At 37.3% G+C, this 26997-nt stretch overlaps 1 protein-coding gene across 1 annotated transcript; it reads right to left on the bottom strand.

Moving 5' to 3' along the window:
• Positions 1 to 536: 536 nt before the first annotated feature.
• Positions 537 to 26904, bottom strand: anapc10.S (anaphase promoting complex subunit 10 S homeolog; the record flags this gene model as incomplete). Its single annotated transcript, NM_001095802.1, is given in 6 exon segments — positions 537 to 1041; positions 21769 to 21889; positions 22827 to 22917; positions 23455 to 23572; positions 24705 to 24769; positions 26879 to 26904. Coding segments are annotated over 4 exon segments (558 nt in total). The 3' UTR covers positions 537 to 810.
• Between the last annotated feature and the right edge of the window lie 93 nt (positions 26905 to 26997).

The following is a 26997-nucleotide window of genomic DNA, read 5'->3' on the forward strand; positions in this document are numbered from 1 at the left end:
TTGCTAAGGTCCAAATTACCCTAGCAACCATGCATTGATTTGAATAAGAGACAGGAATATGAAAGGCCTGAATAGAATGATGAGTAATAAAAAGTAGCAATAACTATATAATTGTAGCCGTACAGAGCATTTATTTTTAGATGGGGTCAGTGACCCTCATTTGAAAGCTGGAAAGATTTAGAAGAAGGCAAATAACATGAAAACTATAAAAAACGAAGACCGATTGAAAAGTTGCTAAGAACTGGCCATTCTATAACATACTAAAAGTTAACAGAAAAGTGAACCACCCCTTTAAAGAAAAACCCCTGAAACTGAAACATTGTTCTTAAATCCCAATAAATAACACAGATAAAAACACACTGCTCTTGTGTCCCATCGGTATTAATAGAAAAATGAATATTGCAAGATCAAAGCCTTCTTTAAAGACACCAGGAAATATCAGATAAATCCATCAGAGTAAAGGCAATAAATTCATAAATTGTGAAATGGAACAAACTTCAATAGGAAGAGAAATGCTTGTGATGGAACTACACATCTTTGAAAATTTAAATATTTAACTTTTATTTAAAAAAATATGTTAAAACATTTATGAAACATGAACATAACATTAAAGTGTGGGCTGAGATAAAATACACATAATTATCACATTCACCATTAATATTTCTTAACAGGTAACTGTGAAGTTAAGCATTAAAAATAACAGCTAATAACAAATTAAAATATTTCTTAAATAAAAAAACAAAAACCTAAAAGTGTTCACATTTGAACAAATGATACAGAAGCCTTTTATTGATCCTGATAAGGCTTCAATCACCTGATGAAGCGATGCATCATAAAATCAATGGTTGTACATCGGGGAAACCGGCCAATTGAGCTTTCTTCTACTGGTGTAAACACTTTGATTTGCCTCATGTGAGTGTCTCTCCCATTCTGATGGTTGGCCAAAACAGCAATCTGAATCATAAAGGTCCGAATTGGTTTTTTATGGGCATCAGTTAAAGGAACATGTAGCCATCCACTAGGTTCCACCAGTTCAAGTTGCTGGAGAGTAAAAGAGGGTAAATAAATTAAGAAGAAAAATATACAAATAAAATATAGATTATTGCACAGAGGTGGCTTCGTTTTGGACGAAAGTCTGCGAGAAACTTTCCCATATAATTGAAATACATATACCTGTGAACCCAAAAGTGTGCCTGCTAGGAGTTATTACATATCTCTCTAAGTCCCCCTATGTGTTAGTATCCCTGAGAGAATCGCTCTTCCTGGCACGCAAATGTATAGCTCTTAAGTGGTTATCGGGTGACTCCCCCACTATACGGATGTGGAAAAACCTTTTGCAGGAACATATTACGCTGGCACGGTTAGTCTACATCCAAAGAGGCACACCAAATAAGTTTGACTTGGTCTGGACGGGACGGGATGGGTGGAAGCTTTGCGGCCTGGGGCTGATCCTACCTGAGTCATTGTACCTGTAAGATTTGTCTCCGTATCATTATTATGATGTATGTGATGTACTGCGTAATTGTGTACCAGGTCATGTGTACGGATATGCATATGTACTGCACTGAATGTCAAGTACTGTGACTTGTTTCTCCACCAACCTTTCTTTTTTTGTCTTTTTTTTTTTATTATTTGTATTTTGTTTTGAAAAGCAATAAAAATGATTATAAAAAAAAAATAGATTATTATCTTAAAAGACGTCAGCTCAAAAAATAGTTATGTGCCTAATAAAAGAAAACACAATTAATAGCTTATTTACATTATTAATTTATTAAAAATGATTAGTGCTTCAAAAGTTATTTGTAAATGTAATTACTACTGAAAGTTGTTGCAAAAGTCTTCGTTCCCCAACAAAGACATGTCTGTTAATCAGCGGTTACATTGGATCAACAGTCTGAGCCACCAGTGCAGAAAATAGAAAAGGACAAACACTGCTTTCATTAGCAATACATCGACAAATATCTTAAAATCCATAGAACATTTGTAATGAATGTATACTGTTATGTTTTCTTTTTAGTCAAAAAAAAATTATTTTTTTTTGGGTTGACAGGTCCTTTATGTTCAAACATGCAAAAATCAGAATGAGACCTTTTCACTGAAGAAGGGGATTCTAGTCTGTGACTTCCCCTTCTACATTAACCCATACACCATAATAGTTGCTGTATCATAGAACTTAACTAGAGCTACATATATAGATTTTATTTTAGTTGGGCACCAGTTGTGTAAATGCATTGTCAGATTTATCAAAATGGGTAATCCTGAAAGAATCATAACCATTCAATGGGTTGATCAAATTGGCCTACATATTTGATCAAAGTCATTATTTGTCATTGTCCAAGCCTTAATGGAAACATACTGTCAAATACAAGAATGTGCCCCTGCATTCTAGTCTTTTGTATACAGTCATATGAAAAAGTTTGGGAACACCTCTTAATTCTTTGGAGTTTTGTTTATCAAAAGTAGCATCTTCCTTAAATTACCTTATGGAAACAGTAGTATTTCAGCAGTGACTTAAATCTATTGGATTAACAGAAAATATGCAATATGGATCATAACAAAATTAGACAGGTGCATACATTTGGGCACACCAACAGAGATATTACATGAATACTTAGTTGAGCCTCCTTTTGCAAATGTAACAGCCTCTAGATGCCTCCTATAACCTTTGATGGATTCTGGATGTCGGTATTTACATACAAAATCTCTCCAGTTCAGTTAAATTTGATGGCTGCCGAGCATGGACAGCCTGCTTCAAATCATCCCTTAAGTTTTCCATGATATTCAAGTCGGGGGACTGTGACTGTGAATATTGTACTTCTCGCTCTGCATAAATGCCTTTGTAGATTTCGAAATGTAGGGTCATTGTCTTGTTGGAATATCCAACCCCTGCGTAACTTCAACTTTGTGACTGATGCTTGAACATTATCCTGAATAATTTGTTGATATTGGGTTGAATTCATCCGACCCTCAACTTTAACAAGGGCCCCAGTACCTGAACTAGCCACACAGTCCCACAGCATGATGGAACATGCACCAAATTTGACATTAGGTAGCAGGTGTTTTTCTTGGAATGCGGTGTTGTTCTTCTTCCGACCATGCAAATCGCTTTTTGTTATGACCAAATAACTCATGATGTCTCATCAGTCCAAAGCACTTTGTTTCAAAATGACCGTGGCTGGTCTAAATGATCTTTTGCATACAACAAGCAACTCTGTTTGTGGCGTGAGTGCTGAAAGGGCTTCTTTCTCATCACCCTGCCATACAGATGTTCTTTGTGCAAATTGTGCTGAATTGTAGAACGATGTACAGATACACCATCTGCAGCAAGATGTCCTTGAAGGTCTTTGGAGGTGATCTTTGGGTTGTCTGTAACAATCCAATTCTCACAATCCTCTGCATTTGCCGTTCCTGTATTTTTCTTGGCCTGCCAGACCTGGGTTTCACAGCAACTGTGCCTATGGCCTTCCATTTCCTGATTATATTCCTTACAGTTGAAACTGACAGTTTAAACCTATGAGATAGCTTTTTGTAGCCTTCCCCTAAACCATTATGCTGAACAATCTTTGTTGTCAGATCTTTTGAGAGTTGCTTTGAGGATCCCATGCTGTCACTCTTCAGAGGAGAGTCAAACAGAAGCACAACTTGCAATTGGTAACCTTAAATACCTTTTCCTCATGATTGTACACACCTGCCTATGAAGCTCAAGCCTTAACAAGCTAATCCAACCAATTTGGTGTTGCCAGTAATCAGTATAGAGCAGTTACATGCATTCAACTTAGCAAAATTACAAGGGTGCCCAAATATTTGCACAGCCAGTTTTTCACATTTGATTTAATTTCATACAACTGAATACTGCTTCACTAATAATCTTTGTTCAGAAAACACCCCAGTACTCAGATGTTCCTGGGAAATGAAAGATATACCACTGTTGTCTTTTTTGTTGAAAGTGGAGTAAATTATTATGCAGGCTGAGAGGGGTTCCCAAACGTTTTCATATGACTGTATATAAGGAAAGTTGTGAAAAAAAGTAGTGTTTTGGGTTGTTTTATTGGAAATTTCTTCAAAAACCCTAATTGTTCCACCCATCTATTTCACATCCTGTTGCCTCGTTTCCCAACCTTTGCAGCTGAGACGGTGGTACTCAGCACACTGCGCTGTATGATAGGATCCACCTGATAGGGAACTTAATTCTGTTAAATGTGTAACTGCAGGGCTATGATTGGCTATCACCCTCCTACTTTGCTTCTGGCAGGGACTGTTCAGTTACGTCAACCCTTGATTTAAACCCTGTCAGAGATTGTAGCAGATTAATAGGGAGCTCTAATAAAGGAATAATATTTATTTTTAGCCAAAGTAAAACCAATACCATATATAATACATTGTTGCCTCCAATATGGGGGGGGGGTCACTTATCCTATATGTTTCCTTTAAGGGATTAATTATCTCAGGCCTCCAGAACACTGAGTGGTCTGTGGTTCAGAATTTTATAGAAAGCTATGGTCAATGTAAATGTTTCAAGGGGGCTAATTAATATCAATACTGATTGAATCTGATTTTCTAGATGTGCTTTTCTAGAGAATGATAATGAATAAAACGAGACTCATTCTGAGGGTCATTCTGAAACAACATTTAGGATGATAAATTTCAACTTTTGTTATGGACTGATCAAATTTGATCATTTATAAATGTGGCCCATGGTAAAATATTAATGGCGGAAAAAATGTTTATTAAAACAACAATTTAAAAATGATTAGCTATAGTTATTAATTGCACATAAAGCTTTGCAAATGAGCATCAATACCATTCCAAAATCTACTGTACCCTTGAAAAGAAAAGTATAAAATCAGTGGTGTCATTTGCAGCATAGGAGAAGCTATTTTAACAAAGTATATCTTAGCTTGGATCAAGTATAAAGTACTGTTTTATTATTACAGAGAAGAAGGAAATGTGGATTATTTGGATAGAATGGAGTCTATGGGAGACGGGCTTTCTGTAATTTGGAGCTTTCTGGATAATAGATACCATACCTGTAGCCATGTACCGATTGACAAGTGTATGTATTAAAATATGACCTCCTCAATAAGTACATTAATTTAATGGGTTATACAAGAGGTGATTATCAATAATCATATGCAAACACTAAGGGATTCTAAGCTATAAGCACTATAATGTGACAGTGCTTGAAGGCAAAATAACAGGTTTTTCCCATCCACTAAAGTGAACAATGTGATACTACATTATAACCCAATAAGAGCAAAAACCTGAATTTGCTGCTGGGAAAGCCGAAAGAAACTTTTATTTCACTTTTAGGGAATGTCATTTTATTGGCAAAGATTCAAAAAATCTAATTTCACATTGGTTTTAGTCAAATGGAAAAGTAACAGTTTATATCAGTTAAAACCATTAAAATCTGCAAATGAAAAAGTACCTTTATGTGGAAAAATCGGAGAGAAAAGGTTAGTTTAGGAAAAACCGAATCACCATGCCAGAAGATCTACATGTACGTTTTCCTGTCTGGAAGCTGCTCAGTCTAACAAGTGTCTAAGACACACAAACGCATGAAAAATAAAGTGAAACAAACATCACAGGTTAAATCTAGTGACTTGTCCTTTAACAGATAAAGTGGCGGAGTCATCGAACTATACCTGTCAACACTTAAAGTGTTACAGTCTGGCCAGCAGCCATTTTTTTATGTAGGAGAAGACAAACTTGCAGAAGTGAGGCAGCAGTTCTAAAAAAAGGGAGATGATATTTGATCCAAAAGAAACTTCCAAAGTTCCAGGCAAGTTAAAAGGAGAGCCCCTACAAGAGACGCTTTAAGGAAAAACCCAAACAAAAACAAGCAGAATGGGTTCTACTGAAAGAGTCAATTGTAGGAAGAAAGCGCTCAAACAGTTATGAGGCATTAAGACCACCAAGTAAGAAGATGACTTGTGCATCTTTGGTAGTTTCCTGTAACAGATCAAAGCTTTGATTCTCACTTGAAATAGCTGTAGAAGGTAAAGTGAAGAAGGATGTGTAACACTGACTTAAGCTTGGTGGCAGACGTGAGGTAAACAAGAGCTCCATGAAAAGCAAGTGATATAATAAAACTTGAAGGTAGAGGCACAGAAAGCTTTTGAATAAATGGTATTTTGGGTCTCCTATATTGACCTATTGTCTAGATTATTTGTGGAATAAATTGAAAAGTAAGTAGAGATGGTACTACTTCCATATTTCTAAGCTTGTGTGTATTATATTTGGTATTATGAAATCACCATCAGTTGTTTACCAAGAAGGGGCAGCAAGATGCAAAGTGCAACAAGCAGTTAAAGGGCAGTGTTTTTACACACAATTCACTCTGGAACCCCCAAGCTGCCCTCTACACACCCAGAATGGAGCACAATCCCAGAGTGGAGTGCAAAATAAAGCTACATATTGGAGAGGGAAAGGCCTGGGCATTGCCTACGTTGCCTATTGGGACAAAAAGGCAGGGAAACCAGTACTTAAAGGGGAACTATTGCGAAAATGAAAATTGATTTAAAGCATCATCATGCTGTAATAAGAAACTTTCTAAATACAATCAATTAAATATTCTGCATAGTTTCTGAAAAAAATCAAGTTTATCTTCACTATTCCTCTCCCAGCATCTGCTTCTTTTATTCTTTCTTAATGCAGCAGTTGGGTATCAGATGAATGATCCAATATATCTTATAGGGGGCTCCCTTTCCTAGCAGATGAATTAGAGCTCAAATAACTGATTCCAGTACTAACAAAATCTAACAAAATAACTGCCTTTTGCACAAATCCTGCATAGAGAGAAACATGATGTTTGGTGATTTTAAAAGAGCTAAAATACATCTTCTAGGCAAAAGGGGCCCCCCTATAAGATATATTGGATTATTCATCTGACACCCAACTCCTGCATGAAGACAGGAATGAAGAGAAACAGATGCCGAGAGAGGAATAGTGAAGATGAACTTGATTATTTCAGAAACAGCACAGAATTTTAAATTGATTGTATTTAGTTTCTTATTTCAGTGTGCTGAAGCTAATATTATACTTTCATTTTCCCCTTTAAAGAAGGAAAGCTACCGAGGCAGATTATTGGCAATAGATTAGCCGCTATAGTGCAAGCTAGAACCCTATATTTATTCTGTAGAATGCTTTACCATAACGGAGTAATCAGCTCTTGAAGCTCTATCTGGTTGTGACATCACTTCCTGCTTGAGTCTCTCCCTGCTCACTCACAGCTCTGGGCTCAGATTACATCAGGGAGGAGAGGAGCAAACTGAGCATGCTCAAGCCCTACCCTGGAGGTTTAAGATGAAAGAAGGAAGTCTGATACAGAAGCCCATGTGTTCACAATAGAAGGAAAGAAATGTGGAATTTCTTTTGACAGAAGACTCAAAACAGCATCACCTTGAGCAGCTGTTCACAACCTGTGGGTCTTGACCCTTTCACAGGGGTCGCCAGAGTAGGCGCCCGCCTAGGGCGCACTTTTAAAGGGAAATAATTTTTTTCCTGTTTTTGTTAAATTTATTTATGTTTGAAGGTTCTCGCATGCTCCAGCAGAGTTCTGCTCTGCTCCCCACTTCCCTCTTACTTTCCAACTGCAAAGTGTTTGATATGCCAGTTACTGGTGACCTAGGAGCAGTCAGGTCAAAATCAGAGACCACTGTATTCTGGTTAATCTGATTAGGTCTTCTGAATGACCCACCCACACACTTTCCTGCTAACCTTTAATCGAATTATGATTTCAAGACACAGATGAGAGATTTCACGACAAAGATAAACATTTGCAAATGTAAATTGTGCAATTATGGTTGGTAAAATTAAACAATAGTTTGGGACATACTTGCTATTCTGTATGAGTTCATATAAAATGATGGAAGTATAAAGGATAAAAAGGAAAGGCCAATTTATTGGGTGTTGACCATGCCTTTAAATGGATTGTTCCGTATAAAAATAAAAACTGGGTAAATAGTGCAAAATAAAAAACTCTCTAATATAGTTAGCCAAAAATGTAATGTATAAAGGCTGGAATGACTAGATGTCTAACTTAATAGCCAGAACACTACTTCTTTTCAACTCTCTTGGTTTCCACTAATTGGTTACCAGGCAGTAACCAATCTGACTTTTGATTTTGAGCTGAATGCTAAGAATCAATTGCAAACTCACTGAACAGTTATGTCCCATGTGGTCCCCCTTTAAGTCGCTGACTAACACAGAGTTAGAGAGCTGAAAAGCAGGAAGTAGTGTTCTGGCTATTTAGTTGGACATCCAGTCAATCCAGCCTTTATACATTACATTTTTGCCTAACTAACTATATATGAAACATTTTTTATTTTGCACAGCCTATTTACCCAGTTTTTATTTTTAAACTAACCGTTCCTTTAATATCATGCCATGCTTCTTTGAAAGTTAGGCTTGTTTTAATGGGATTCTAAACCGTTGCCTTGTGTTGCCAGCCTGACTCCCCTGCCTGTTTAGGCAGAACTAAAACTGCAAATATTACTGCAGAAATTCTTCAAAAATAAAGCAAATAGAAAATAAATACACACCCAGCATTTAATCCGTAAAAATAAATGTAGCTATACCCCTTTAAAATATAAAGTAGGTGACTGTGGAAGACATTGCAGCATTCTGTACTTACTGTACAAATTACGGATTCATTTCACTCAATAATTTAGATCTATAACAGATTCCTTCTAACACCTTCCTTTTACATTTATTAGAAACTGTAGAGAAAAATGGAACACCAAAGCAGACTAGACATCAACCTAGAATTGCAAATCATTATGTTGACATTTTCCTTCTAAGCTGGTCCTAGCCTCTGTCTTACATGAAAAACACGACTTTCCAAAGTAATATAGCAGTTGATTCATAAGACATCACTGATGTCAACATAAGAAGTAATTAAGGAAACTGCCCTTTTGGCTGTATTGCAAGTACCACACACAATGATACATGAAGTGTCTGTGTCTGCAGACACATTAAACTTATCTTCATGGTAGACTGTAAAATGCATATGGGAAGACTGTCAGGCAATAGTGCTCGCATTTTCTTTTACGGCTGTTGGCATATTGTCTTTATACTTGGCTGTGAACAACAAGCTTAATTGACAAGTACTGGTGTCATGCTTGGACTTCATGGTCCATTTACTTGATTTCTACTACAGCAAAGTTACTGCTAAGAAAAAAAGCAACACAAAAATTAGAGGTGTAAAAAAATAAAATTATGAAACTTTTAGCGCACTTGTCAAAACTGCATAGTGATTTATGGGATACGCAAATGATTGTCCTTGATTTTATTGCAGTTGCTTTTTCCTACTATGAGGGACATATGCACTAATATATATATACTATATATACACATACATACGGGGAGAAAATAAATAATGAACACGTCAACGTTTTTCTCACGGGGCTATTGACTTGAAATTTATTCCAAGTGTCGATAACAACCCAAGTAGTGATCCACACATACAAAGAACTCAAAACAAATAAATCCATGAATTAAGTTATGTATAATAAAGTGGAATGACACAGGGAATACGTATTGAACAAATGAAGAAAGGAGGTGCAAAAAGGCATGGAAAGCCAAGAAACCTGCTGAAATCTGTCAGTATTTAGAAAACAATCCTGCCCCTATCAGTGCATGAATAGCAGATGGTTTAATCCTAATTGATGGCCTATAAAAAGGTTTCTCATTACCATGCTATCATACAGAAAGCATCTTGTGATGGGTAAAAGCAAAGAGCTCTCTCAACACCTTCACAACCTTATTGTTGAAGAAATATATTTACCGAGAAAAAGGTTGACGTGTTAATTTTTTCCGAATTGTATATAAAACGTGAATACATGGTAGGTTGGATTCACTAGGGTTCTTTGGTTTGGTGCTTGTTCGGCTGATTTCATATTATCATGTCAAACGCTGAAAGAACATATATAAGATTAATTGCCCATAGCAAACAAAGAGCATTTAGCATTAATGAACACCTGTTAAAAGCAAACAGCCTATTGGTTGCGATGGATTACTGCACTTGGCTTAAAGATACAAACAGGCACACCAGGCCTCTCCTCTGTAGCTAACCCCATTGCTTCAGAGTTTAGGAGGATGGCGCCTCCACCGTGTATAGATTACAAAGAAAACTCCAGCAAATGGGTAGAACGCTTAACAGGGATTTACCCTGTGTTTAACCATGCCAAGCCAACAACAAAGTTTCAGAGGGCGGGCCCAATTGTAAGGTGACAAATGACGTTGTAGTTGTTGGTTTGGCACGACTGAACACAGGGTAAATCCAGGCTAAGCAGTCTACCCATGTGAGTTTTCTTTGTTCTCTATACATGGTGGAGGTGTCATCTATTTACTGCACCTGCCCAAACATTGGCCTTTCATTATATATGGGGGGAAAAGGAGGGGGTTTGAGTGTTGATTAAAAGGATTTCCAGCAGTTTGATCTATTGTACAAATTTGCAAAACATGCCTGACTGTCAGGAACATTTCTCTTACAGACTAGATTTAGTCTGATAAATATGTTTGTTTTAATAAATTATAAAATTAAATAAAAATGTTACCTGTGCTAATTTATCAGAATGGGTTGTTTGACAGCTTGAACACCAATTAAATGTAGAATGGTAGTACTCAGCAGCAGTGCTGTAAATATTTGTTTCGAAATTGGCATAAGCAAAGCCAAACTCATGACCTGTAGTATATAGTGTTCTTTAAGCTTTAGCTAACACATATCCATGACCTTCTCCCAAAACTACTGCAGAAAGCAACTACTCATAGTTTTAAATACAAATTTAATTTGTTTTCTATAAATCTTCAAAGTGTATCCAAAATGATTATTATCATCATCATCATCATCATCAATGCAAAAGCTGCATTCACTGACCATCAGGGGATAAATTCATAATTGCATGATGTGCCTTATATTAGCACATGAAGGGTGGAAGCTGCATCAACATCCCAAAATAAGCAACTGGAGGGCACTTCTGGTTAAGGTTTATTGCAGCAGACAGCTGGTACTTCATTCTGTCTCCATGCAGCAGTTGGGTGTCAGATGAATGATCCATTATATCTTTATAAGGGGCTTCCTTTCCAAGCAGATGAATTAGAGCTCACTCAAATAACTGATTCCAGTACAAACAAAATCTAACAAAATAACTGCCTTTTGCACACATTCTGCATGTAGAGAGACAGGATTTCTGGTGATTTTAATAGAGTGAACTCTAATACATCTTCTAGGCAAAATGACCCCCCTATAAAATATATTGGATCTAACTGGCAATGAATATCTGACACCCAACTGCTGCATGAAGACAGAATGAAGAGAAACAGATGCTGAGAGAGGAATAGTGAACATAAACTTGATTATTTCAGAAATGATGCAGAATGTTTAATTGATTGTTTCTTTTTTCTGTATGCTGAAGCTTATTTTAAATTGTCAATTTTGCAAAAGTTCCCTTTAAGGTAGCCACCCTAATAGTCTCCTTCCTGACACAAAAATTTGAAAAAAACGTTGATCAGTTGCTACTGAGTAGCATCTAATACCCAGTAACTCTGTATACCCCTTGTACTTCAGCACAGACCTATTATAACGTATGAGACATATGCACAGTGTACCAATAACCTCATAATGTTCAGTTATTTTCAATAAATTATGATTTCAGAAACAGTACAGAATTTTTAATTTAATTTCTAGAAAGTTTCTTATTTGAGTTTGCTAAAGCTTATATTAAATTCTCATTTTCGCAATAGTTCCCCTTTAAATATATGGGTTTAGCAAAGGCTTTAAGGGGTTTTTCAACCTCACTAAGTATTAGGATGGGCAGTGCGGGACATCCTAAGGGGGCTGGGTGTGCAATTGTGCCACATAGAGCACATTTACCTCATTATTAATAAAGGTGGAAGGGACCTGGTGTACCCAGGCCTGTAGGGCTATTGTTATGTTACTGGCAACAATGCAGTTTGATTCATTAAAAAAAAATCTATACAAACCAGTAATATTGCTCCTTGCTTCCTATACACCGCCATAATACACCAAAGCAAGCTATGGACAGGTTCACAATGAAGGGCCATCATGGAAGAGAATTTCCCATGTTTTGGAATTTTTTGATTCATGACTAAAACGTTGAACAGAAAATCATCTTTAAAAAAATCTTAATTCATTGTAAACTTTGAAATAAAAATGTGTAAGAACAAAACAAAACCTGACTTTTCTTTAAAAATTGTATATTGACACACAAGCAGTGGATTTAGGTAGGGTTCCTAAACTAGAGGCCAACAGTGAAGGCAAGATTTCAGCTAATAAGAAGCAATTACAATGAAAAGTGAAATGTAGAAAAAAAAAAAATGAAACCGCTGCCTTCACAATCACAGAACAACAAGTGTCCCACTGCCCTTCAGTAACACAGAGCCTTTATTCCAAGAGGAACATTCTGTGAAAAATTGTGTGAACAGCAAGTACCGATGTTCACACAAGCGTTCAGCATACAGCCCAGCAGGCAAGATTTTTGGACTGTGCCCTTGAGATGCTGGCACAATGGAATTTAAATACTATAATTGCTCGTTTCTGTGGATGCCAGTCTCTGAAATAGCAGGTTAAAAAATGATGACCATGGCAAAATAAAATGCATTCAGCTGTTCCGTTCAGAAGATGTAATTTTTAATCACAACACATCAAGGACAGAAATAAAATAAAGAAGGGCAGAGAAACACAACCTTCCAGAGGTTCATTTTACAAGGACCTCACACAAAGTGTTTTTTTTCCCCTTCTTCTTCGTCTTACACAACTCTTACTAGAAACAGCATTATTTGCTAAAAATGTTATTGCTGCCAAAAACTAAAATCCATCAAAAGAAAAAAGCACTTTTGAGATGAAAACAGAATGAGAAATTGAGAATTATATGCCCCCCCCCAAATGTAAGTACTGAATTAAAGCACTTTCTATAGTCCTCCCTTTACAGTGGCCTTACTAGTATCTGGTATGTGGGCATTTTTTGAATTGTTGAGAAAATGTACTATATTTTCAAGTTATTTTAATACTTTCTAATTAAACTCTTCTCATGGGGTTTTGCAGCACCTTAAAAAAAAAAAGACTTTGGTTCACATAGAACAATGGGAAAATGTTAGGAATGGCTACACACTAACTCTGACAAGTGTGCAGAGCCAACTACAATACATTATATAGTAGCAGGAGCAGCCACCCAAGTTGCTGAGAGAACAGCTTTCGAGGACATGCACTGAGCTGTAAAACCACACAATCCCTTGTTACACATTGTATTTTTCAGTTTAGGTAAAGTGCACCATTTTTTTCCCATTGGCAAATTGATGTTCATTTTTAGTTTGCATAATTTCAGGGTTAATTCAAAAAAGGAAAGCAATTTGCCATTTTAGCCTTTATTTTAGACAGGTTTTTTTTCCAAACAAAGAAAACAATATGTTTCTGCAAGGAGAGAGACACTATTGTGGTTTGACATCTGCTTCCTCTCTCTTCTGATTTACTGTTACTCTCTGTCACTTGCTCCATTTCTTACCAGTCAGTATAAACAGGTAACATTTCACTCAATCAATGCTCTGTTCATTTTGAACTAAAGCTTCACATTGCTAGACAACAAATGCAGAAAAAGCTTTCTGTATATGTATCCTTTGCACTACAAACACCAAGTGCAGGAAATAGGCAAGAGAAATATTGCATTTTGGACAAAGTTTAACCATAGCACAAGCATGGACTCTATGGGACAAACTCCCTAACCGCGAAAATTCGCTAGTGATGGCTTCGCAGCCATCGCAATACTTCGCGTAATTTCGCTAAGACACTTAAGTGCAAAGTTGGCTAACTTTCACTAGTGTTACTACGGCAATTTACGTTACATGGACGTAAATGTTGCAGCAAATACATTACATTACACAAGTCCAGGAAATCTTAATAAAGAAAATAGAGTTGTTATATTGCCCTACACATGAGCCCACTGTATAGTTAATGTTCCATATGTTAGAAAATGGAGCGGGGAACCCGGTTACCCCAAAAAAACTATTACCAACCGTTGCAGGCTATCACTTGGGAAAAAGGAAAAGACGCCAGCATTTTTTGGGACTTAGAAAATTTTGCACTAAAGTCCTTGAGGAAGTCCTATGCACGCCATTGCACTTTGCCTGGTCTGAGCTGGCGAAGGCAAGTATGGCGAATCAGGTAACGTTCAGTAAAATCCAAATCTTAGTGAATTTGCGGTGTCACGTCCATTCAACAGAGCGAGAATTCGCCTGGCACTAGAGTGCGAAGCAACGCTAGCATCTATCTGCTTCGCTAGCGAAGTGATGACTGTGCCCGTTAGGAAATCGACTAAGTTCAGAAATAATGTTGCGCTGGTGAATTTTCGCTAGCTTTAGTCACTTCGCCCTTTAGGGAATCTGCCCCTATGTCTGTTGCATGTAAATATCTACACAGAACATGCTGTTTTGCAAGGATGAAAAGGTGCTTTTATTTTGGTCAAAGATCAGGTGGCATTTGGGCCCTCTCAAGCCAGGCTTGAGAAAGTGCAAGAAAGGGCCCAAAATGTCACATAATCGGTTACCAAAATATAAGCATGTTTTTATCTTTGCCAATGGAAGTGCCCCACTACCCCCACCACTGAGTACATTATTAATTACCCCTGGCAAGGGTTTAAGCTGCTTGAGCATCCATCCAATGAGGATTGATGCTCTCCTGACTTATAAAAGACTCCAAAAATCTCCTGTAACACATATAAGGACAGAAGCTGCAGATTTTGATCAATTCAGTGTTTCCTCTTTGCCTGTGGTCGAGCAGAAGTGTGTTCCCAGCATTCATTTAAGCCCTATATTCTTCACACAAAATGTGGTGTACACACTGTGTAAATGTACCTCACCTTGGGTGGGATCTAAAAAAAACCCATAACATACAACCCCTAAATTATATTAATATAATTTGATTTTGAATCAACACACATTTCACTACAGAATTCTATACACAAGAAAAATGAAAACTTAAAGGAGAACTAAACCCCTTTAGCCAAAAGTCCCCATTGGCCCCCATCCCTGTCTCCCCCTGAACCTTCTTACCCCTAAATTGTGTCCCCTCTAGAAATACTGACCGCACATGCAGTGTCAGAGCAGTGGAGCTCACTGAGGGCGCCATCTTCCGTCGCTTGGGTATTCTTCGGGTCCTTTTGGCAGTTTCCGTTACTTTCGGCGCATGCGAAGTTGTCGCAAACTGGAAGATTGCTCCAACCGTGCATACGCCAATATGGCGCTCAAATTACGAAGAATACTGAAATGCCGAAGATGGCCCCCATGAGCTCTGCTGCGCTGACTCTGCATGTGAGGTCAATATATCTAGAGGGGACACAATTCAAGGGTAACACTGTGCAGGGGGAGGCAGGGAGGGGGCCAGTGGGGACTTTTGGCTAACGGGGGTTAATTCTCCTTTAAAGGGGCGGTCAACCTGTATTACAGTTTTTAAAATAAAAAAAATAATGTAATTTTTACATGATATGTCATTTGGTTTAATTAAAAAACAAACAAACACCTGCAGTGGTAGTGCATAAAGTATCTTTGCTCTGCAAGCCAGGGGACTCACATCATAGGGAGGTGCCCAGAGCACTCACTTCTGTGATCCAATTGACTGTATAATGTCAGCCAATCAGATCATAAATATGCAAATGAAGGGCACATGTGCAGTAGAGATCAATGCCTGCGCTTCCTTCAGGCTGCTGGGAACATCAGAATGATGTAGACAAGACCTTAGTCAGCCCACTGGCTTGACCAGAGAGGAAAGTCCTAAGCATCTGTGCAGCACTACTTTTATATGATAAGATAGATATGAAAATGACCAAAAAAATTACACAAAACTGCTAATATCATATAAATGACTACATATCCTTATTTTTTAAAACTGTAATAAAGGTGAATCGTCCTTTATGTGTGTCTACATACTGTGCATTAGATATTCTTACCCAGCCAACAGAAAACACTTAACGGGATACTGTCACGGGAAAACATATTTCTCAAAACTCATTAGTAAACAGTGCTGATCCATTCGAATTCTGCACTGAAATCCATTTTTCAAAAGAGCAAACAGATTTATATTTAATTTTGAAATCTGACATGGAGCTAGACATATTGTCAGTTTCCCAGGTGCCCCCTGTCATGTGTATTCTGATAAACTTCAGTCACTCTTTACTGCAAGTTGGAGTGATATCACCCCCTTCTTTCTGTACCCAGCAGCCTAACAACAGGACAATGGGAAGGTAACCAGTAAACAGCTCCCTGACACACGATTACAGCTCCTAGGTAGATACTACTCAGTAGTAAAAATCCAAGTCCTACTGCAACTGAGTAAAGCTGGCCATAGATGTTGAGATTTTTAAAAGATCAGATCCTGATCGTGAGACCACGATCTTCTCAGAACGATCGTACGATCGTACGAATCTACCATCAACTAAAAAGACCAATTTGGCAGGAAAACAAAGGGGAGCTGCCTGCTTGGCCCTGCAAACATAGAGAGATTGCACTGGGACCGACAAAGATTTTTTGACCTGGCCGATCAATTTCCCGACAGATGTCGGCCGAAAAATCGTAAGATGTACTATCGTTCGAATACCACTAACCGCACGATAATTTCGAAGGATTGGTCGGGCTTCCCTAAAATCGGTCGTTCGGCAAGAAGAATCGTCGCGTCTATGGGGACCTTAAGAGAAACAATGGCCTGCTTGAAAGCCGTTCCACCATGAAGTGCTGGACTCTTTCTAAAGCACAGGATCAGGCAAGATTATTTAAGATGGCTGCCTACACACCAATAATAACAAGTACAAAAAATACACTTGTTTTTTCAGGAATAAAATTGTATATGGTAGAGTGAATTATTTGCAATGTAAATTTAAAATAAAAACTACACCATAAAAATCATGACAGTATCCCTATTAGTGTGATACGTACTACACATACCACAATTTATCCAGAGACTGGCTGTTGTGGAGAAGGATCAGCCATCATCTTTATTTACCAAGTACAGGTATGGAACCTGTTATCCAGAATTCCCGGGACCTGGGGTTTTCCAGATAATGGATCTTTCCGTATTTTGGATCTTCATACCTTATGTCTTCTAGAAAATCATGTAAACATTAAATAAACCCAATATGCTAGATTTGCTTCCAATAAGGATTAATTATATCTTAGTTTGGATCAAGTACAAGCTACTGTTTTATTATTACAGAGAAAAAGGAAATCATTTTTAAATATTTAAAATTATTTGTATAAAATTGAGACTATGGGAGACTTTCTGGATAACGGATCCTATACTTGTACTTAACTTTATATAAGCAGAACACATCCCCAGTGCCCACTACTAGACATCATAAACAATTAAAGCAATAATATATCTTTATATATATCTGTTCAGGCACTGATAAAACAATATACTTACCGAAGACCAGTGGTTTTCAAACAAAACTACATCTAGTATGCAGCCAGTTAATCAAATTACCTTACCTAGATAGATACATTGGCCACTTAACTTATGTAGCCAGTTATTAAGCTATATATAGGGTATTCCCACGTCATTTATTTTAAAGATCTACAATTTCTTTAAAGACAATCTTGCTAAGGAAATTAAACAGTGTGTATGTCAGAAGACACTGTGCTCCTCCCACAATATACCATATGGATAATCAGCTGTGCTATCTTGGACATCTAAAAAGGTAACTTGAGAATGTGAAAATGATGTAAAATTTGGATAAGTATGTATATATAAATAATGATAAAATATGTTTCAAGTTCACCAACTGTATATATACACTAAATTCTAACTAAATAAACAGATATGGGGGTAAATGTATTAGCCAATTCATAAACCTATAACTTAATATCATATAGCTTAACAAATGGTTCAGTAATTGGCTTGTTTTTATACATTTGTCACCATGCAGATTTAACAGTTCAAGTATCAAAACATAGATCAAACGTCTATGTCTTGCAAACAAGATACTTGTTTTGTGCATAGAAAACTGCTGTGCTGAGCAATACTGGTTATGGAGCTGTGTTGGAACTAAAATAAATGTTCTAGATGCATCCCAAATGACTCTGTGATGGCATGGGGCAAAGAAGCACCAAAAAGGACAATGAGCTGATGATATTGAGATGTAAAGATTTACATTTGCTTGAAAATGGAACTGAATGTGTTTTCCATGAAGATAAGCCTCTAGTGGTAAAGTCTCCTTGAAAACAAAATTATATCTGTATTAAAAAAAAGTAATAGAAGAAAAGTTTAAAAAAAAAAAAGTTTATGTTTTCCAAGAAATGGCTGATGAAAATGAGTTTTCCCACAAATGTTATCACAAGACAGAACAACTCTTCCTGTAAAAAGGAAACAAAGAATTCTTTTGCGGTCTTAAAAAACCCCCAACATGGCCAGACATATTTTGCACGGTCTACATTTGTATTATGCTTTCTGGGGCAATTTGCTTACTCTTCAGACTGACACAATAATAAACTTTAAAAGCTTTATGGCCAATTTCTGAATGTACATCTGGAAGTTAATATTTATATATCAGCTTCTCATTTCTTACACATTGCACTCAAACAAAATTAATAAAAGCAGGCCAGCCATAAATATATGTAAGGTTTTATTTTTTTAAACCATAAACATTTTATTCCAAAAATGGGGACCTCTCCTATTTAAAGTTTGGTTTTTTTCATGCAACATATTCCGATTTGTGGAATTATTAAACCCCAGAATGAGATTTACTCTCTAGATTCATTTCGGAGAACATGGTACATTCGCATTACAAACTTACTGTAAATGTCCTGAGATAAAACATGCATTTAAGAGGAATACATTGCTTTTGGAAAAAAAGAATAGAATGACTACTACTTTATGTCAGACAGACTAGGGCAACCCAAAGCAATCCTGACATCTAGTGGAACTATCAGGACAGGTCACTGTTTCGCAGAACACAAGCTGTTGTTGGAAACCGGTTACCATTATGGATCATTTCATCTGCAGTAATATGTAAACATTAAATATAATATCAACACAACAGAATCTTTGTTCCATTAGAATAGCCAATTCCATAACTTCTATGAGCGTCATACAATATAGGCATTGCATACCAGTGAAATAGCCCTGAGCCTTGACAAGCACACACAACTAAAATAATAAAACTTCCCACACATAAATTCTGAATTCTGTGCTCTTGTAAAGGTTGGTGACGCACACACACACAAAATCATGAATGTATGGATCTACCCAAGGCCATTTACAATCCACAGAGTCAGTTGTTACAGATGCCTTTCCCAGGCACCAGCACACAGACCACTGGACATACAATTGCAAAAGAGGTGGTTCATATGCTTGTAAACTGTATTTCAGTCCATTTTAGTGGCAATATCCATCCCATTGCAAAATACGTATGAATATTAAAAGAAATTAACATTAACAAGCTGGACCTTGTTTATGTGTAGAGACACAGCTGTGTGTACCAAGCTTCAGCTTTACAATTTATTTTCCTATTCAACTTACTCAGTAAAAGTCCATGCCACCAAAGGAAACTTGATAAATAAATGCTTAGTGATAAAAAACAAAATCACAGAGAATTAAGCAGCTGATATGTCTGCAAACCAAAAAGCAATTCCTTTGCTAACCTTAAGCAAATTTTAGTCAAAAAAAAAAAAAATCAAAGCTTCTTAATTTTAGTAAGCTGAATGCAAAATATTCCATGCCCCTTTGACATAATATATCAGCAGGGCTAATTTTACACTTTTCAGGGCACCAGAAAAAAAATTATGTTAAATCCGGGAAAATATAAAATCAGGGAAATGTGTGCAAGTAACTTTTTCTTCAAGTACTGAAAGGATATAAGCACAGGAGTCCGGTTTACTTTGAGATACAATATTTACTGTGTTGATAAGGGTTAAGCATTGAAGCATTAATGTTACACTATGGGGGGCATGTGCAAGGTCTCTCTGTCAGTCACATACACAACCTAAAGCAATAAGTGATTGTACAGTACTGTATAAGGGACAGACTAATTGGAAATGACCATTTACAGATAGAACCATGGCAAAATATACATCTGGTTAGCATTTTACCTCTTTATTTCACAAATAATAACATTCATAGAGGAAAAAATTAGGGATGCACTGAATCCACTATTTTGGATTTTTGCCATAACCCCTGAATCCTTCGCGAACGATTCGGCTGAATACCGAACCAAATCTGAATTTGCCTATGCAAATTAGGGGTGGGAATGGGAATTAGGATTCGGATTGGCCAGATAGAAGGATTTGCCCGAATCCTGTTGAAAAAGGCTGAATCCCGAACCGGATCCTGGGTTCGGTGCATCCCTAGAAAAAAAAGCACTTTTTGGGTACATCAGGACAACACTTTTATGTAAAATCTGGGAAATGCATCCATTGAAATGCATTATAAATTGGTGGAACCACATGTGCCTTTGGCGGACTGTGTATTTTTGCACTGATGGCAATGACACTAACAATAATAGAACTGGAGGCTATGCCAATGCAAAATGGCTAATGTACTCATTGGCTGAATATTGGCAAGCCATCCATTAATGAAAAGCTAGACAGTGAATATCCCAGCAAGTGGGACTACATCATTGTATCTACTGGCTGAACTCAGTCTGTAACACTGCTCGTAAACTAAATTTCTCTTAAGGCCCCCATACACGGGCCGATAAAAGCTGCCGACAGACCGAGTCGGCAGCTTATAGGCCTGTGTTTAGAGCCCTCTGGATTTCCTGATCGATATCTGCCCAAAAGTCGGCCAGATGCCGATCAGCAGGGTAAAAAACCACGTCGGATCGCAGCCACATCTTTTCGTTGATGCGGTCCCGTGATCCGACTGCCCGTTTGGCCTCCATTCTGATCCGATCGTTGGGCCCTAGATCATATCAGCCCGATACTACCCATTTCAATGTGGGCATATCGGGGAGAGATCCGCTCATTTGATGATTTCCCCATGTATGGCCACCTTTAGTTGGTTATTTATCAAAATCCCAAATTTTCTCACTATTTTCTGAAAACCACTACGAACAAATCTGCACGGACTGTTTCCCATATTTATTCATAAATTTTTACAAATTTTTCTTGTGCGGAAAAAGGAACGATAAAGTTGTAAAAAAATATCTGAATCCTACGATTTTTTTCAGATTCTGCGCCCTAAAGCTATGATTGTTTTAGGAAACCAGAGCAACTCAATAAATCTTTCACTTGTTAACTGTACATTTGCCATTGACTTTTACATGTTCTTGGCAGGTCTGAGTTGGAGTACTTTTTTCAGACTTTTAAGACCCCGAATCCAGAAGGGTTTTTTGTTTTCACCGAAAAAAAGTATTATCCCCTTTAAAAGTCCGACTAGAAAAATTTGGAGTTTAATATATAATTCCCTTAGTGTCCATCCTCAGTATGGACTCCTTAAGTATCACTACATTAAAGTTTTACTTTTTACATAATTTATATAGTCAATGTCAGCCTTCAGTCAGGTGTGCTGGTTTTAAAGGCGTTTTTCATAAACATTTCAGTGGTGATTAGCTGAGCAGTGATAATGGAGATTTATCCTTTGGCCTACACTGTAACTTATATTATTATAAATTAGGCAGTTCACTAGGACTACTTGGAATAATACAACCCTGCTCAGCATTGGATAGATGGGGGTTAAAATCGATACAAAGAAAGATTGTGACTTCAAACAGACCATGCTTCTCTTTTAATTAGAACTTTAATTAGAACAGGTAAAAATCAACCTACCCGAATCTCTTGGAGGTTGTGAAAGTTGTTTCCCACTCTAACGGATATTTTACTTGGAGTATAACTCTCATCTGATTTGTAATCAGCATAAATGCACAAAGCCTTAACAGTTGTCTTCCTTCTACAAGACAAACAATATAAAAAAGCATAACTAACAGCTTTTATTGCATATTTCGCACAGTTTAGCTAATCACTATTTATCAGTAGAGAAGATCATTGATAGGAATGTGCCAGTAATATAGTATAATTATTAAGCTAAGACATCCACAACAAACTAAAGCTAAACTGTATCTTTTTATAATACACAAATGCCACAAATATCCTGTAAATGATATCCTTATAAATGGCTCTTAATGATGTCATCAGTTATAAACTTAGCTTAGTGATGTCATTTTTGTCACATGACTCAATAAAACTTGTGTATTATAATCTATATGGTCATGGAACTCATTGGTAACATAATATCCTTATATTTTACCATAAGGGCTACTTTATTCACTATATAAAGCAAAATAACACACAAAAAAAAAGTGGTGCATTGTCCCAAAACCTAAACCCTCTAAAGGCTCATTCATATTCAAAAGTGCAGTTGTGTTCTCACACTTTTTCCCACATTGAGTTGCATGTTAAACAACTTTTATTAAAGGTACTTGTGTCTAAACGCACTCCTTGCACTTCTAAATAGTTGCACTCTGTGCAGCTCAGTCCCTCCTGATCTGAGCACTGCTGTACTTATTGATGCAGGGGAATCCTGGAGCTATCAAGGTCAAATATGGCATTTTTAATATATTAATTTTTAGAGTTTAATTGTCCTTTAAGAGATGCACAATTTACTGTTGTTAATCCAGCTGGTGGCCATCAAAGGATTTCTGCAGGTATCTTTGAGAGCAATAGGAAATGAGCTGCAAAAGATTGGCTTATTTTGGGTGGAGACCAGGAAAAAGGATCATTATAATTTGCCTTCACAACCCCTTTAAGGGTTTGCACAGAAACATATCCAGAAACTTGCTATCAAGAAAGTTCTGTACTTGTATAACAACCTTATATCATGCATTTACCGAAACTGTATGTTGACTAAATGAGGCTGCGATCCATCTGACTGCCAGTAGGTTTCTAAATTGTCATCTCGCAGCTGATCAACTCCAAACCCTTGAAAAATTAAAAGAATAAGAATTTAAATAAATGGATTGCAATATACTCTTTAACAGTTAAATATTAATGACACCTTACAAGCTCTTTAATGTACATCAATGTAGCTTCACATCCAATAATATCTATAAGCACCTAACCAAACACAAAATGTAACTGTAGAAGAGTCTTTGTCTAGATCCATGGAAGCTTAAGTGCTAACAATTACCATAACCAAATTATGTGGTTTACCATCTTTAAACCCCTTACTTTTTAGTTTAAAAATATTTGTTCTGATGTGAACAACTTCCCTTAGTCTATTAAACCTGAAAATCAATAGGCAGATGACTAACTGACTGGACCCTTGCTAAGGGCATATTGAATTGACAAATTATTGGTCATTGATTATCAATGCTGAACAAAGGTGCACTACTTTGGAATCTGAAAGAAAAAGAGAAACATGCTGCAGATGTTGGTCTGTTGGGCAATTAAATGTGTTTTCAATAGTTATTACTTTTCTGCCTCGTGAAAACCCTGAAAAATCATAGATAGAGGCACCTGGTTTACAGGATGACAAAGACCAAACCGCTTGTGATCCTATTTCTCGAACCGTGCCAGTCCTTTTCAGCTGGTTAGGATCAGCGCCTGGGGGAGTTTTGTTGGGTGTTGTCATTTCCTGCAAGCAGAAAAAAGAGAGGCATGAGCAGAAGGAAACAATTTTACCAGAATTGGATAACGTGGCATAGAATGCATAACTATACATCTATGGACTGCTTCTAAAATATTTAAGACTAGCTGAATACAGAATATCAACTAAATTCATCCAAATATTGCAGTAATACTGAAACAAAATGTCCATATTCAAATCTGAGCAAAGTCAACAAATCTGCATCACCTGCAACCATCACCTTAAGTTGCCTATAACTTTATATGGTATGACATTCAGTTGAACTGAAGAAGCTGCTCGGATGAGTAGTGAAACATCTTCAATGATCACTCAGCAAGTCCAGTTGCTCCAGAATTACTTACACTAGATATCCATAAATAGATGTAGTATTATATTTGTATAGGCATATCCAATACAAAATGTAGAAAAAAATTAGACATATACAGACTCATATAGTCTCAAACAGTGTTAAAGGGATTCTGTCATGATTTTTAGGGTGTATTTTTTTCTAAATTACACTGTTTACACTGCAAATAATTCACTCTACAATATAAAATTTCATTCCTGAACCAGTTGTAATATTGGTATGTAAGGCAGCCATTTCAGGTCATTTTGCCTGGTCATGTGCTTTCAGAAAGAGCCAGCACTTTAGGATGGAACTTCTTTCTGGCAGGCTGTTGTTTCTCCTACTCAATGTAACTGAATGTGTCACAGTGGGACCTGGATTTTACTGAGTGCTGTTCTTGGATCTACAAGGCAGCTGTTATCTTGTGTCAGGGAGCTGGTAACTGGTTACCTTCCCATTGTTCTGTTTGGCTGCTGGAGGGGAAAGGGAGGGGGCGATTTCCCTCCAACTTGCAGTACAGCAGTAAAGAGTGAATGAATTTTATCAGAGCATAGGTCACATGACTGGAAGCAGTTGGGAAACTGACAATATGTCTAGCCCCATGTCAGATTTCATAATTAAATATAAAAAAAATCTGTTTGCTCTTTTGAGAAATGGATTTCAGTGCAAAATTCTGCTGGAGCAGCACTATTAACTGATGCATTTTGGGAAAAAAAACATTTTTTCCCCATGACAGTATCCCTTTAAGAATAAGGATATTGTTATGTAAATGGTTATAATATTAAAATCCCAAACCTGGTTTCCTTTTCGAAAAAAATCAGTCAGATGTAGCCTTAAAGCTTTGAGTTGTTCCTGAAAACCTGAAAAAGGAATATAATCATAACATACTTATTTAAAACAGCAGTTCAATCTATTAAATCTCTTTCCCTATTAATGGAGTACATTCTAAGCTAAGCAGAACCCAGCTATGCAGCCTTGTGCCTAACTCAGAATTGTCTATTTAGGACAGTTACAGAACAAAGAAAAATTGAAAGACAAACAAAGGCATAAACTAAATAATTCCCAAAAAAGCAAAAGTGGAGTGGCTGCATACTGAGTAAAGCTAAACTCAATACAAGACAGCCATTAGAATGTGAATAAATCAGATGATAGGGTGATGCATCTGTATACCCTTCCCATAAGTGCAATGGTAGCAATAAAACATTGTGCTCTTCTACCACATTGCTCTCTTGAGGTAGGTGTGAAAAATATATTTTTTTAATCTACATGTATGGGACCTGTTATCCAGAATGTTCGGGACCTGGGTTTTTTCAGATAACGGACATGAAGGGGGTACAACAGCATCAGGTTTTTATCAGGTGCTGCCCTAGGCATGGGCCTTTGCCCAAACCCTCCTCTACCTGATTTATGCAAAGACAGTCTTTCTACGTTTGCAAATTGTGAAGAAGAGGGGTACCTCACTCGGTCTCAGTTCTCCAATGTGATTGAACTGCAGTTGGCTAGGGGTTATTTAATTTTAAAATTCTGCTGTTGTTTGATGGCAATTTCTTACATCAGGTATTAACATGTACAATTTCAGTGCCACACTGCCAACCCTGCTGTTAGTGCAAAAGATGTAATTTTGCTTAAAGAAGGAAAATATCATTCTGAGCACTACTGTGCATCATTCCAATATACATTACCTAAACTTAAGGGGTTTAAAGGACATTTAAAGCCTACATTTAGCTACTATGTATATAAGTTGGACATATCTTCCCCACCCAAGACACATCATTTGTACTGCATATACATCCTCCATTTGCCATCGACATCACATTTTCCTAAAACAAATAGCAGCTTTCACCCGGCGGCCATTTTCCCTCTGACGCATTATCAGTACTATTGATACGTGCAAACAGGACATGTATGCTGTAAAGTTCATGTAATGGAGCATGCAGGTTTACACAGGCACAACATAAAAAGTTCTGAGCACTGTAATAGTTAAGCTGAGCTCAGGAGAGGTGGTTAGGAGGAAAAATAGGATCAGGCAGCAAGAGTTTATATGGGAACCAGCAATGCTTTCTCTTCATTGGCTGTTAAACTGGAGTGTATGTTTAATAATCTGAGCTGAGAAGAACTGAGCATGCTCATGAACCAACAGCCAAAGTCAATTCCTGAGGGAGGGGGCAGAGTGAGTTAGAGGAGGAGAAGTAATTCTAAGTGATTAAGGGGATGCTGCAGCTTTACTGTTACCCTTTTAACAACCAGAGTGGCAGGTATCTAAAGATTTCAAAGAGGCTGTTGACTGATTACATTTGTGTGTGTGTGTGTGGGGGGGGGTGTTACATGTCCTTTAAGTTATTTGTAAAAACAAATACTATTGAAAGCATTAGTATTGTCCCTGGCTATGTTGTGCCACACTGCCGGTGCAGAAAGAAACAGCTTTAATTATCATTAGCTAGGGATTGTATAATGGAGAGTTGCTTATAATTAGATTTTCTTTCATTGGATTAAATAGAATTTTTAGGTTTAAATCTCCTTGAAAGCATAGCAAACATTGCGAGCACAAACCCCCATCAGACTCGCACTTCATTTATCAACACTGGGCAAATTTGCCCATGGGCAGTATCCCATGACAACCAATTAGATTGCTGCATTGATGGTTCTGCTAGCAGCTTGTTTCACTGATTGGTTGCTATGGGCAAATTTGCCCAGTGTTGATAAATGAGCCCCAGTGTGAGCAATGTAAGGTTAGGTGCGCAGCAAGCACTGACAGAAACTGAACTGGACCTTATTGTGACAGGTGTCCCAGGGTGAACAGTTGTGGGAAGCAATAGCCACGCTAGAGTAAAAACAATGCAACCAAGCTGACATAAAAGGCATTAGAACTAACATAACAAGCATGAAGATTGACTAGAGCGCTTCTCGTCATGTCCTTGACAATATCAACAGCGCACAAGCTGAATTCAAACACGAATCAAAAATTCTACCAGACCGCTAGTCCTCTAGTCCTCTGTTCTTTCCGCGCTTCGCAATGACGTAAGCTCAGCGATTTTAAAAGTCGCGTCATGCGTTGCACAGTGACACGCAACGCTTCGTACGCCGCGAG

Source organism: Xenopus laevis, chromosome 1S (genome assembly GCF_017654675.1).
Source record: "Xenopus laevis strain J_2021 chromosome 1S, Xenopus_laevis_v10.1, whole genome shotgun sequence".
NCBI classification, from domain to species: Eukaryota; Metazoa; Chordata; class Amphibia; order Anura; family Pipidae; genus Xenopus; species Xenopus laevis.